At 47.5% G+C, this 12082-nt stretch overlaps 2 protein-coding genes across 2 annotated transcripts; one reads left to right on the top strand and one right to left on the bottom strand.

Annotated features, from left to right (window-relative positions):
- Window positions 1–2355: 2355 nt before the first annotated feature.
- Window positions 2356–10030, top strand: LOC120669570 (putative transcription elongation factor SPT5 homolog 1). Its single transcript, XM_039949356.1, has 22 exons — window positions 2356–2827; window positions 4433–4668; window positions 4751–4894; window positions 4960–5121; window positions 5371–5454; window positions 5897–5967; window positions 6036–6393; window positions 6489–6644; window positions 6743–6840; window positions 6923–6971; window positions 7042–7194; window positions 7294–7437; window positions 7517–7616; window positions 7777–7944; window positions 8016–8064; window positions 8142–8233; window positions 8654–8723; window positions 8915–8969; window positions 9064–9172; window positions 9277–9420; window positions 9512–9609; window positions 9697–10030. Exons 1-22 carry the CDS (start codon window positions 2461–2463, stop codon window positions 9937–9939), a joined length of 3150 nt encoding a protein of 1049 aa, XP_039805290.1. The 5' UTR covers window positions 2356–2460; the 3' UTR covers window positions 9940–10030.
- Window positions 10031–10210: 180 nt separating this feature from the next.
- LOC120669571 lies at window positions 10211–11454 on the bottom strand. The gene is made up of 3 exons (XM_039949357.1): window positions 11110–11454; window positions 10816–10980; window positions 10211–10713 (listed from the first exon to the last, which is right to left on the bottom strand). Exons 1-3 carry the CDS (start codon window positions 11134–11136, stop codon window positions 10462–10464), a joined length of 444 nt encoding a protein of 147 aa, XP_039805291.1. The 5' UTR covers window positions 11137–11454; the 3' UTR covers window positions 10211–10461.
- Window positions 11455–12082: the final 628 nt, after the last annotated feature.

Here is a 12082-nt window from a genome sequence, read left to right as displayed (position 1 = left end):
CATACTAGTATAGGCCCACGGTACCTAGGGAACATGCATACTATGGTTCCATTCAACTCCTAGAACATAATTGCACAATACTTAAATAAACATTGAATAATTTAAATTATGGTTATGCTCCGGGGCTTGCCTTGCAGGTCAGCGGGGTTAACTAGGTCTGCTGGAGCGTGCTCAACGGCGACCTGCTGCTGCTCCTCTGCTCGTGGCTCCTGGACCGGCTCAACGATCAGCTCGTGGACAGCTTCGTTCGTGGCGTCTACACGAATAAAATATGTCATGCAACAATTAGAACACAGCGCAAAGCATAAGCACATAATGCGATGAAACGATTAACTCAAATTAGCCTGAAGCGTTTCCTGCCAAAAACGACTGACAACACTTAAATAACGAAAAGAGCAGCAAAACCCTAACTTGCAAACATTATCTAGCAACACAATTAATCAGTGTAATGTGAAGACGGTAAAGCATGCCAAAGAATTTTTCCAAAAAATAATGTTATAGAAACACATTTCCTTTAACCCTAGAAAAGGAAAGCAAACACTAACAGATGCACAACCAAGCACAAAGGCTATGCATCTGAAAATTTTACAGTGGATTACACATGCAAGTATAAGGCCACTGCAAATTTTTCATAATTTTTAGAGCCATGGAACTACCTACAATAATTAAACTAGGTTTAACGCAAACTGAATTTTTCATCAGAGAAAAAGTAACAAAATACAGGCACAAGTATTTTTCCTCAGAAGCTTGTGATTTTAGAAACCTAACAAAATTTGTTTTGCATTTTTCTGAATTTTCTACGAATTTTGATGCCATTATGAACTTTTCAGCCAAACTAAAGAAAAACAACTGAAAATATTAAAAGGGGGGGAGGCTGACAGCCGGGCCCCACATGGCAGTGGGCGCCGGCCCAGCTGCCTTCCCCCTCCCCTGCTTCGCCCGTGCCGCTCTGGGCCGGCTCGGCGGCCAACGGGGCGGCGGCGGCGGCGGTCTAAGCCGCCCGCGGCTCGCCGGCGGCGCGGTATTGCCCGCCCACGGCCAGAGCAGGGCAGTGGGGCAGGCGCGCGGCTTAGGGCGGCGCAGGGCGGGGCGCGGCGGCCTGCGGCGGCGCCGGGGTAGGGCGCGCGGCGGCGGCCGCGTTCCGTCCTGGACCGGGGCGGCCGGCGGTGGGGGCGGGCGGCTCGAGCTCCGGGGAGCCCGGGCGGCTCTAGGGCGCGCGGAGGCGGCGCACGGGGAGGCACAGGGGCGGCTGACGGCGCGTGCGGGCGGCGGGCGGCGCGTTCCGCGGCGGCGCGGCGGCGAATCGACGGCGGCGGCGCCGATTCGGGTGGGGAATAAGTCGGGGAGTAGGAGGAGGCCGCGATTGAGCTCACCGTGGGCTCGATTTAGGCGGAGAAGAGCCGGAAGAGGGTCGTCGATGGAGAGGGGCGGAGCTCCGCGAAGAACGTCAATGGCGGCCGTGGTCTGCGGGCTTGATTCGGCTCGGGATGGGGTCGACCGAGGTCGGGAAAGGGTGGAGTGATTTCGGGGTGAGGTCGCGCGGCTCTGGGTGCGCGGAATCGGAGCGGAGTGGCGAGGGTTGGCCGGCGGGACGGACGGCGGCGAGCTCGAGCTCTTGTCTGCGCGACGCGAACGCGAGGAAGGAGAAGGGCGAAGCGAAACCGGAGACGGCACCGCGACCGGATAAGGACGCGAAGCGCGGCGGGCGAGGATCGTCGACGGCCGACGCGTGGAGGAGCGCCGACGAGCACAGTTGCCGGTATGGCCGGCGAGCGCACAGTGCCGAGCAGTAGATACACTGTTTCTCCGTTTGAAAGATTTTAGCCCGATTTTGAACAGTTGAAACTCCAAATTTCATATGGGAACATGAAATTTGGCCAAAACAAAAGTTGTAGAGGAAAAGAAGATCTACAACTTTCATTTTGGGCGAAAGTTGATTTGGAGCTCGGAACAAGGACAAAAACGAGATCGAACACAGCTAAGTAGCTGTTTACTACGCGAACGCGATTAGCGTTAACGACGAATTTGAGTCCACGATTAGCGAGTTAACTCATGCTTAGCGAGACGATTAACACAGAGGTGTTACATATATTTCTATACACACGTCATTTGGTATCTTTGTCTATCTAGCCGTGCCGAAATGGTGAAAAAGCCAATCGCGAGCCCTATTGCAACTTTGCAAGCAAACACTGGGCCCACTCGCGACCCGCGAGCCATCCCGAAAACGGCCCACTGTGCTCGCGGATCTCGGCGCTTCCGACAGGATCCAACGGTCTAGGGCCACGGCAGCCTTACCCTGGCTGGCTGGAGGCCTCGCGGAGTCGCGCGGGGCGGCGGCTCGGCTCGCTCTACACCTCGCCAGTCGCCACCCCGCTCACACGACTCGGCGAGAGGAGGTTTCCCCTTTCCTCTGCGTGCACCTCGCCCCCGCGAGAGCTCGAAAACCTAGCCGCCAAATCCATGGCTCGCCGCGGCCGCGACGACGACGACGACGACGAGGCGGAGGAGGAGGAGGACGAGGAGGAGGCCTACGACCTGGACGACGAGGAGGAGGATGAGGAGGACGACTACGAGGAGGAGGCCAGGCGCGGGAAGGCCTCCCGCGGCGGCGGCGGCGGCGGCAAGGGCGGCGGCGGGCGGAAGCGGTCGCGCGAGGACAACTTCATCGACGACTCGGCCATCGAGGACGAGGACGAGGAGGAAGAGGACGACGACGGCGGGGCGCGGCCGAGGAAGAAGGGCGGCGGCGGGGTGCGGGGGTTCTTCGACGAGGAGGCCCAGGTCGACGAGGACGAGGAGGAAGAGGACGACGGCGAGGGCGAGGACGGTGAGTGGTCGCTCTATCTGATCGCGTCGTGATGCTCTATTTGGGACTTCGGTGCTATTTCTGCAGTCTTTGTTGAGATCTGAACCTAGCTAGGTCGATTTCCACAACTGGGTTTGGGGGCCAAGTGACAAAATAGCAATTTTGATGACACTTTATGCTCAACATAGGATCCATCCCCATCCCTTCTGTGTTGTTTTCATGACGCTGTAGTATGTGCAGGTTGCCGAAAAACATAGGTTTATAGCAGCCGTTAGCTAGAAGCAACTCATTTTGATGTTCATCTCAGCTCCAGATCTTGACACGGAGCTTAGTCATGTTTAGGTGCAGTGATAGAGGTGCACCTGGATGATGCTAATTAGTAAAATACTAGTATTTGGATCAAAACCTGACTGCAGTCCTGATATGTTTCTTAAAGTTGTTATGGCCTGTGCTGAATCTCTATCTTAATTATCCGCTCAGGTGATAATTTTCTTCATTGAGCTTGTTCAAGCTGAAATCGATCTGATTACATTAGTTGTCTTTTATGTAAGCTGATAGTGATGGTGATGTAGCTGGGCCTAAGTTTTTGGGTATAAGGAACCTAAGTCTGCTTGAATGGTATTGGGCAAAGTTGATGCTAGGGCCTCAACTTGCACTGCGGTGGAGACTTGGAATTTTTTCTGTCTGATTATTTCAGGCAAGCAAAGTTGCCTGTAAGAACAAACCTATGAGCCTTCTGTTTGCAGAAGCTATTTGAAAGGGCTAGAAAGAGTCAGTTCCCAGGGTCATATTAACACTATCAAACCCTACATACCGTTGACTAAATCTTATCATTTCTTCTTATGCTATCAATTAATTAATTTTGTTCTTCTGAATGTTGGATAAGATGCTTGAAACTTCATGAAGCCTTGCCATCAAATGAAACTCATTCATAAATTGCATCTTGGCTCAAATGGTTTAGTCTTCTGCAATATGAAAAAAATGTATGCGGTATGCCCTTTACGCTGGAACATTGTCATGAAATCAAATCAGAATTACTACTGGGGTGCTTTTGTCCTCATTGTGCACATTTGAACTATCAGGATATTAGATTTTCTGTAAGTACTTACTTTGAAACCGTACATATATTCAGATCAGTTCCATGCTGTCGTCCATACTTGCAGTTAATCTCATCTCACAAACATCTTCCTCCCTTGATTACTGAAAATAATGGATTAGACTTACCAAACTGAAATATCTATGAGCTGAGTGCAGATCTATACATCATGAGCAAGAGTCGATAAATGTTGAAGTCTACCGTTTTGCTACATAAGTACTATGTAGTACTAGTTACTAAAAGAAATGAAGTATGGGCCTGGTTGGAATTTGTTATACAGACGATGACCGTGGATCTCTTCTTTGTTGAGCAAAATAGACATTAACCCAGTGACACATGGTGATGGCCGATGGCTATTACTGCTAGCATTGCTAGCAACAGTGTTAATTTTGTTACTATTTTTATATTGGTTTTGGAATCCATACACCTGTTTAAATGCTGAAATTGAGTTAGATCTGTGCTTATTGTTGTACTAAGCTACAGAAGAATTTTCAGGTTTCTAATGCTTCCACTCCTTTGCCTTTGTTTAGATTTTATCAATGATGCTGGGGCCAATATTCCTGATGAGGATGTTGTTAGGGGCTCAAGACGCCATTCAATGCCTATGAGGGATGAAGAAGAGGACATTGATGAGATTGAGAGACAAGTACGGGAGAGATATGCAAGATCCACTCATATTGAGTATGGTGAGGAAGCTGCAGAAGTGGAACAGCAAGCTCTGTTGCCTTCTGTGAAGGATCCTAAACTATGGATGGTCAAATGTGCGGTATGCACAAGATTTATTTTATTAAACTGCCTGGATGTTTCTTTTAGGCTTAAAGTCTACTAATGCATAACTATGACTTCAGATTGGACATGAGAGAGAGACTGCGATTTGTCTGATGCAAAAGTACATCGATAGGTCAGATCTTCAGATAAAGTCTGTTGTGGCGTTGGATCATCTAAAAAATTATATTTACGTTGAAGCTGAAAAGGAGGCCCATGTCAAGGAGGTAAGCATGTACTCGGTATAAACTTCTTCTGATTCCATTTCCCCTACTTAACTTGGTCTATGCAGGCTTGCAAAGGTCTACGAAATATTTATGCTTCAGCAAAAATAACCTTAGTTCCAATAAAAGAAATGGCAGATGTCCTCTCGGTTGAGAGCAAATCTGTTGACCTTTCAAGGGATTCTTGGGTCCGAATGAAGTTGGGCATATATAAAGGTGACCTTGCTAAGGTATTACTGCAACGCTTCTCTTATAAATACTATGCATCATTGTTCTGTAGTTGAGCCAGGACAGCTGCTGAGCTAATTAACCTCATGTAATCCATGTAATACATTAGGGTCAAAGAAACTAGAAGTTAATCTAATTTCTACTAGTCACATGCTTGTCCATCTGTTGTTAACTGGTTCAGCCAAAGTGGAAGACATTCCTGGTTCTGCCTCTTTTCATTCTTCAAATATTTATATGGTCACATTCTTCAGGTTGTTGATGTTGACAATGTACGCCAAAGAGTGGATGTAAAGCTGATTCCTAGAATAGATCTACAAGCTTTGGCTAGTAAACTGGTAAGTTCTAACCCATGTTTCTCACAATCTCCTCCTATCTAGTTTACTTGTATATACATTGAGGAGTGGAGCTAGTATACTTGTCTGAGTTTTATGCTGGAGGGTGGAGCTAATCTACCCGTCTCAGTTTTATGCTCTTCTTTTATGTACAAATTACAATGTTAACAAGTCATCACTGCTTAAATGTATACTCAAAGTTGGGATATCAGGTCCACAGTTTGATTGCAACATAAGAGACTAAATTCCTGTTCCACATTTGTGCTCAATGTGTTTTTTTTTCTCCTGGTCATGTTTCTCTAAAGCAAAAAGTATGTGATCTTTGAGCTGTACTTGTTTGAAGTAATATTCTTATTATCATGATTGGTTGTTAATTTGCTTGCTCTTGTTTAAGCTGTTCAGTTAATTAGTTCATTTGGGTAATGACGGACAATTTGTATTTCAGGAAGGGAGAGAGACTGTAAAGAAGAAGGCATTTGTCCCACCACCACGATTCTTCAATATCGATGAGGCGAGGTGACATTTTTCTCCTTCAGAATCGATCAAATTGTTTTTGTTATTGTTTGCTAATCCCATGCAAACAGGGAGATGCACATTCGAGTGGAACGGAGGCGGGATAAAGAATCTGGAGAGTATTTTGAGTGGGTTGATAATCTGAAGTTCAAAGATGGTTTCTTGTACAAATCAGTCTCCACAAAATCAATCCACACAAATAATATTCAGCCATCATTCGATGAGCTTGAGAAATTTAGGAAGCCTGGTGATGACATGAATGGCGACATGGCTAGTTTGTCCACTCTGTTCGCAAACAGGAAAAAAGGCCACTTCATGAAGGGTGATGCCGTCATTGTTATTAAAGGCGATTTGAAAAATCTTGAGGGGTGGGTTGAGAAAGTAGAGGATGAAACAGTTCACATCAGACCAAAAATATCTGATCTTCCGGTAATTAATTGCAATTTCAGCTATTTATTTCTATGATGAAATTCATGGGGGAGGAGTAATTTTGTCTATTGTTAATGCATTTCTTGCAACTGCAGAAAACATTAGCTTTCAACGAGAAGGAGCTTTGCAAATATTTCAAACCTGGTGACCATGTCAAGGTGATCTCAGGTGTTCAAGAAGGTGCAACTGGCATGGTTGTTAAAGTGGAAGGACATGTCTTGATCATTTTGTCCGACACAACTAAAGAACATGTGAGCAATTTTTGACCGATCTTATGAAATAGAAACATTTAAGCTGATCTATTTGAGATTATTTCATCCTAACTGTGCTATATTGTTGGATGACACAGATCCGCGTGTTTGCCGATCATGTTGTTGAAAGCTCTGAAATTACCACAGGGATTACCAGAATTGGTGATTATGAACTGCATGATCTTGTCCTTTTGGAGTAAGCTTACCCTTCCAGTGAATAATTGTCATAGTTGGTCTGTTGTGATTACTTATTTGTATTCCTCATAATCTATTTTCAGCAATTTGTCATTTGGGGTAATTATAAGGGTGGAAGCTGAAGCATTTCAGGTAATTGGATTATATTATACTAATGACGGTGATTGTACTTCATGCTGTAATTACCAAGTTGTATATTTAGGTTCTGAAAGGAGTGCCAGATAGACCTGAAGTTGTACTCGTGAAATTAAGAGAAATTAAAAGCAAAATTGATCGTCGTGCATCAGCAAAAGATAGGTCAAATAATATTATCTCAGCGAAGGATGTTGTAAGGGTTGTTGAAGGAGCATGCAAGGTGCGTCCTAGTTCTCAAATGTTATGATTTTAGTTGGTTGTTTTGACTCCTGTTTATTCTGTTACTTATTATATCCACATCCATATTTTGTCAAATTAGGGGAAGCAAGGACCTGTGGAACACATACACAAGGGGATACTGTTTATCTACGACAGGCATCACCTTGAACATGCAGGCTTTATTTGTGCAAAAGCACAATCTTGCCTTCTTGTTGGTGGATCAACTGGTGGCCATCGAGGAAATGTTCGTGCTGAACCCTTTTAATAACCTCGGTCAGCTATTCTTGATAATTTCTGTCTCACTGTTCATTTTATTGATGCAGGTCATGGACACAGCAGATGCTCGGCTTGGTGCATTGAGGTCTCCAGCAAGCATTTTGCAATCTCCAGGAAGGCTGCCCCCAAGAGGACCTCACATGAATTGTATGATCTTTTTATATACTTCGAGTTTCCAACTTCCAAGGCTTATTTTGCCTGAATGTGTTACAGCTGACTATTCAATCATCTAGATTTCTTAAACCAAGGTCAGTTGCTTTGTGTAGCTGCAGATTATCACCTAATGTAGTCTAGCTATCCAATGCAGATGGTGGAAGATTTGGAGGTGGTCGTGGTGGTAGAGGGCATGATGCCTTGGTGGGAAAATGTATCAAAATTAAGTCTGGTCCTTACAAGGGGTACCGTGGCCGTGTCAAAGAGGTGACTGGTGCACTTGTCCGTGTGGAGCTTGATTCATTGATGAAGATTGTCACAGGTGAATCCTCATACTGTTATCTGTCCTATGATTCTCACATATTGAAGGCTAATATGACTACAAATACACAGTTAAAAGAGATGATATTGCTGACACTCCTACTGTCGCAACACCATTCCGGTAATATTTTCCCCATTTGTCATTTTAATCAAACTTGTTGATCTATTTTGTTAACTGGAGTATTATCGTATCATCAGTGAACCTCGTTATTCATTGGGTGGTGAAACACCAATGCACCCGTCTCGAACACCACACCATGCTTACCAGACTCCAATACGGGACCCTGGAGGTTTGTTTTCCTTTTGTCCTGATATTTCAAATCTGTTCCCAACTTCCCATGGATGAAAGGATATTTCTGTTTGCCCATATGAGTTGCTGATTTTTAGTTTGAGTCTATCCCCATATCGCAAGTTGCTGTCCTTTGATCAATATATTTGTTTGCTTATATCTAATTGTTTTGAAGACTATGGAGTTTCTTTAAAAGGCAAGATAATTCTCATTGTCCTTTGTCTGTGTATGGGCTGTGTGTTTGTATCCATTTTATTTGTTGACATGAACAAGGGAGCCTAAGCTATTCTAACCGTTTCACAAGTGTTCCCACCTTAGTAAACTTGGAATGGGAATCTATAGACGCCTTTTGTCCTATCCATTTAGTATTTGTCATTCGTTTAGTTTGTTCTGTAATAATTTGCCCATTCAATTGCTACAGCAACACCAATACATGACGGGATGCGAACTCCTATGCGTAGTCGAGCCTGGGCTCCTATGAGTCCTCCGAGGTTGTGATTTTTTCCACAATGATATTTCTGATCCATGTACATATCTTGGAACTAGGGTTGTATAAATAGCTGAAGGGTCTGTTTGGGATGCAGGAAAGAGAATTTCTTGGTTTCAAACAAAGGCTCACCATTTATTTTAGAAGTACCATTTATATGTGATTTTGATCATTGCCGTGTTGGTGTTTTACCAGGGATAATTGGGAAGATGGAAACCCTGCTACTTGGAGTAGCAGTCCAGCCTACCAGGTTAGGTTTCGCCAGTCCAGTCCTATTCCTTATTTGGTGCCTTGTTTGGTGCAGATATGTAACTTCCACGTTCATTTTCTTGCAAAATTTTCAGCCAGGAACTCCACCAGCTCGGCCATACGAAGCCCCCACACCTGGATCAGGGTGGGCAAACACTCCAGGAGTTAGTTTCAATGATGCTCCGACTCCTCGGGACAATTATGGTATAGAAATCTATTTGTTTATTTGATGTACAAATGTGATGTATTTATGAACCGTTTTGTGGATAGTTTTGTTCTGATGATATGTTTTCATTCTGATCTCCTAGCAAATGCTCCGAGTCCATACGTGCCTTCCACACCTGTTGGTCAACCGATGACTCCAAATTCTGCCGCGTATCTTCCGGGTACACCTGGTGGTCAACCAATGACTCCAGGCAATGTTGGAATGGATATAATGTCCCCCATAATAGGTGTGCTGCTACGATCACTATGTTTTGGCACCTGTAATGTGCTGCCCTCTTCACATAGATACTATCTAATCATGTGCTGAAATGCCTGCAGGTGGTGAGGGTGAAGGTACATGGCTGTTGCCAGATGTTTTGGTCAACGTCTTGAGGGGAGGTGATGATGGTCCTGGTGTGGTCAGGGAAGTACTTGGGGTATGTGTTCCACACCACATGGCTGACTGAAACTTCTGCTGCCTTTTGTTTGTGTTGTGCCACGCTCACATGCATTTGAACCTACAGGATGGATCTTGCCGAGTTGCACTCGGGTCTTCGGGCAATGGTGACGTGGTGACGGTCCTTCCAAACGAGGTCGAGGTCATCAGGCCAAAGAAGAGTGACAGGATCAAGATACTGAATGGCAATTTCCGTGGATACACAGGAAAACTCATAGGCATAGATGGTTCTGACGGAATAGTGAAGCTGGACGACACATACGAAGTTAAGATATTAGATATGGTGATTTTGGCCAAACTGGCGACTTAAATGGATGTATATTTTGTAACGTGTCCATCATAGAACATATGTTGTAAGTTGTAACGATGCCCTTGTTCGCAATAAATTTTTTTGTTGCTTATTTCCTTAGTGCCCATTTATTGTGCCAAAGTGCCCATTTTTTTTGTTTGGTTGATTTGGGGTTTCAGGCTCTGACAGATGAGAGACTTTCATGAATCGTCACTTTCTTTTTGCTAATTACTGGGACTTGTTCAGGATGTATGGTTCTTGGCATCTTCACAGTTTACACTGGCTTGGGCGGTTGGCACGTCATCTGTCCATTATCATTGCACATGCCAAACGGGTGTAGTTACGTATGGCAAAGAATAAGTATCATGGTTTGCAAATACCAAACTGCATTTGTCCTAGTGTTCGTCTTTACTCGAGGTTTCGTAACTTCTGTATCAATCTTTACACAAGAGTGCAAGTCCCTATCCCCTTTTCAGTCACGGCATCACGATCAATATGCGGCCTGATCTGATCCTATGCTCTGTTTCTGCTCGGCTGGCGGCTCTAGCAGTTCTTCGTCGGAGTCTCCCCGACGACGTCCTGCCTGCACTGCTGGAACACCTGCAGGATGTTGCGGTATGGGCTGCTCCGGGACGACGGCGAGGCGGTGCCGGCGCGGTGGCGCTTGCTGCTCGACGGCCGCGAGTCCGGGCTCATCACTTCCTCGGCTTCCGCACCCTCCCGCGGCGGCCGCTCCGTTTCCGCCGCGTCCTTCCGCAGGGTCTCCAGGAACGACTCCTTCACGGCCCCGTCGATCTGATCAAACAAATCGGAACAACATTTCATCAACATTTCAAACGAGCGAGAGAGAGAGAGAGACGTGGGATTTGAATCCAGAGGGAGGAGGCGGAGGCTCACCGTGAGAGGGCAGAAATCCGGCATGGGCCACGCGACGGGCGCGAAGTCGTCGGGGGGCTCCGGCAGCGACTCCACGGGCGCCATCTCCCCAATCTCCTCCCCCTCGCCCTTGTCCACGCCGCCGTCCTCGTCCGCCGCCGCCGCCGCCGCCGCCTCGACCTTATCCTGCGCCCGGAAACAAACCCCACCCATGGTCAGCAACTCCGGCTGGAAACCGCCACCCGATCCAGCGCGCGTGCGCGGACGGACGGGTGGGATGGCAAGAGGGGAGGCGAAGAGATCGGTTCCGAGTACCATGAAGCTCGCGCCGGCCTCCACCATCCCGGCTCCCCTCCCCGCCTCGCCTCCGACTCCGAGACCGCCCTGGCGCCTCGCCTTCGCTTCGATCGGTGCTCCAAGCGGGGGGAATCTCCTCGGCTGCTCGCCTCTCGTGCGCGACGCGGTTGGGTTTGAAATGGGGGGAGGGAATGCGAGAGCGTAACGGCCGCGGTTGAGTTTATGGGAGAGGAAATAGGGGATCTGGGAGTGTGGGAGGAGGGGAGCAGAGGATTTGGCAAATTTGGGGCAAAAGGCAACGGCTACTTTTTGGGCCGTCGCAGGAGAAGCAGCCCGGTCGCGGGCTTGTCGAGGTGGATCCGATTTGAGGGCCAGGTGAAGGGAGGGGATCAGTGAAAAAGGTGAAGCACGGAGCCATCTGCTGCCGATGAGAGGCTCTACCTGGTGGCCAGCAGTGCTCCAAATAATTCTTGGAAATTGGAATACTGAAAAACAAAACAATGGTCCTACCGTACTACGATTGCATTTACGTGAGCTCAAACGGCGAACGTTGTTTGTTGTTTGTCTCGATCAGTTCATCGGAGGAATGTAGGTCGTACTTGGTAGATTCACATTTAGGATAACTCTATTAGGCGATCCGTCACCACTGGGTTAGGGTTCAGGATTGCTGGGAGAGCTTCATTTCCGACAGGCCTAGAAGGGGTCGAGGGGTGGCAGCTGGCCTGGCGGAAGCGACGGGCGCCAAGCGGAGGCGGAAGCGACGGGCGCCAAGCGGAGGCGGAGGCGACCGAGAGGCTGCTGGAGCGGGCGGTGGGAGAGTACCGATTGGCAGCGGGAGCGGCGGAGGCGAACGAGAGCGGTTAGCGTGTGGGTAGTGGTGGGTGGCGGCGGAGGCCGCCAAAGCCCAGGGGCGGCGGGGACACAGCACCGGAGTAGGAGAAGGGCGTGGCGGTGTTTCGCGCGCTAATCCTCTCCTTACATTTACCTCTAA

Source organism: Panicum virgatum, chromosome 4N (genome assembly GCF_016808335.1).
Source record: "Panicum virgatum strain AP13 chromosome 4N, P.virgatum_v5, whole genome shotgun sequence".
NCBI lineage: Eukaryota > Viridiplantae > Streptophyta > Magnoliopsida > Poales > Poaceae > Panicum > Panicum virgatum.
The sequence above is the reverse complement of the archived record's forward strand: the minus strand, read 5'-3'. Positions and strand labels throughout refer to the sequence as shown.

What these genes read in the sequence shown, in the direction of transcription:
- LOC120669571 (XM_039949357.1), bottom strand. Translation starts at nt 11,136, where the DNA reads ATGGTGGAGGCCGGCGCGAGCTTCATG. An exon ending in AGGCCGGCGCGAGCTTCATG is followed by an intron (nt 10,981 to 11,109) that starts GTACTCGGAACC and finishes TTCCGGGCGCAG; the next exon opens with GATAAGGTCGAGGCGGCGGC. An exon ending in CGGATTTCTGCCCTCTCACG is followed by an intron (nt 10,714 to 10,815) that starts GTGAGCCTCCGC and finishes TTGTTTGATCAG; the next exon opens with ATCGACGGGGCCGTGAAGGA.
- LOC120669570 (XM_039949356.1), top strand. Translation starts at nt 2,461, where the DNA reads ATGGCTCGCCGCGGCCGCGACGACGACGACGACGACGAGGCGGAGGAG. An exon ending in TATGGATGGTCAAATGTGCG is followed by an intron (nt 4,669 to 4,750) that starts GTATGCACAAGA and finishes CTATGACTTCAG; the next exon opens with ATTGGACATGAGAGAGAGAC. An exon ending in ATTGATGAAGATTGTCACAG is followed by an intron (nt 7,945 to 8,015) that starts GTGAATCCTCAT and finishes ACAAATACACAG; the next exon opens with TTAAAAGAGATGATATTGCT.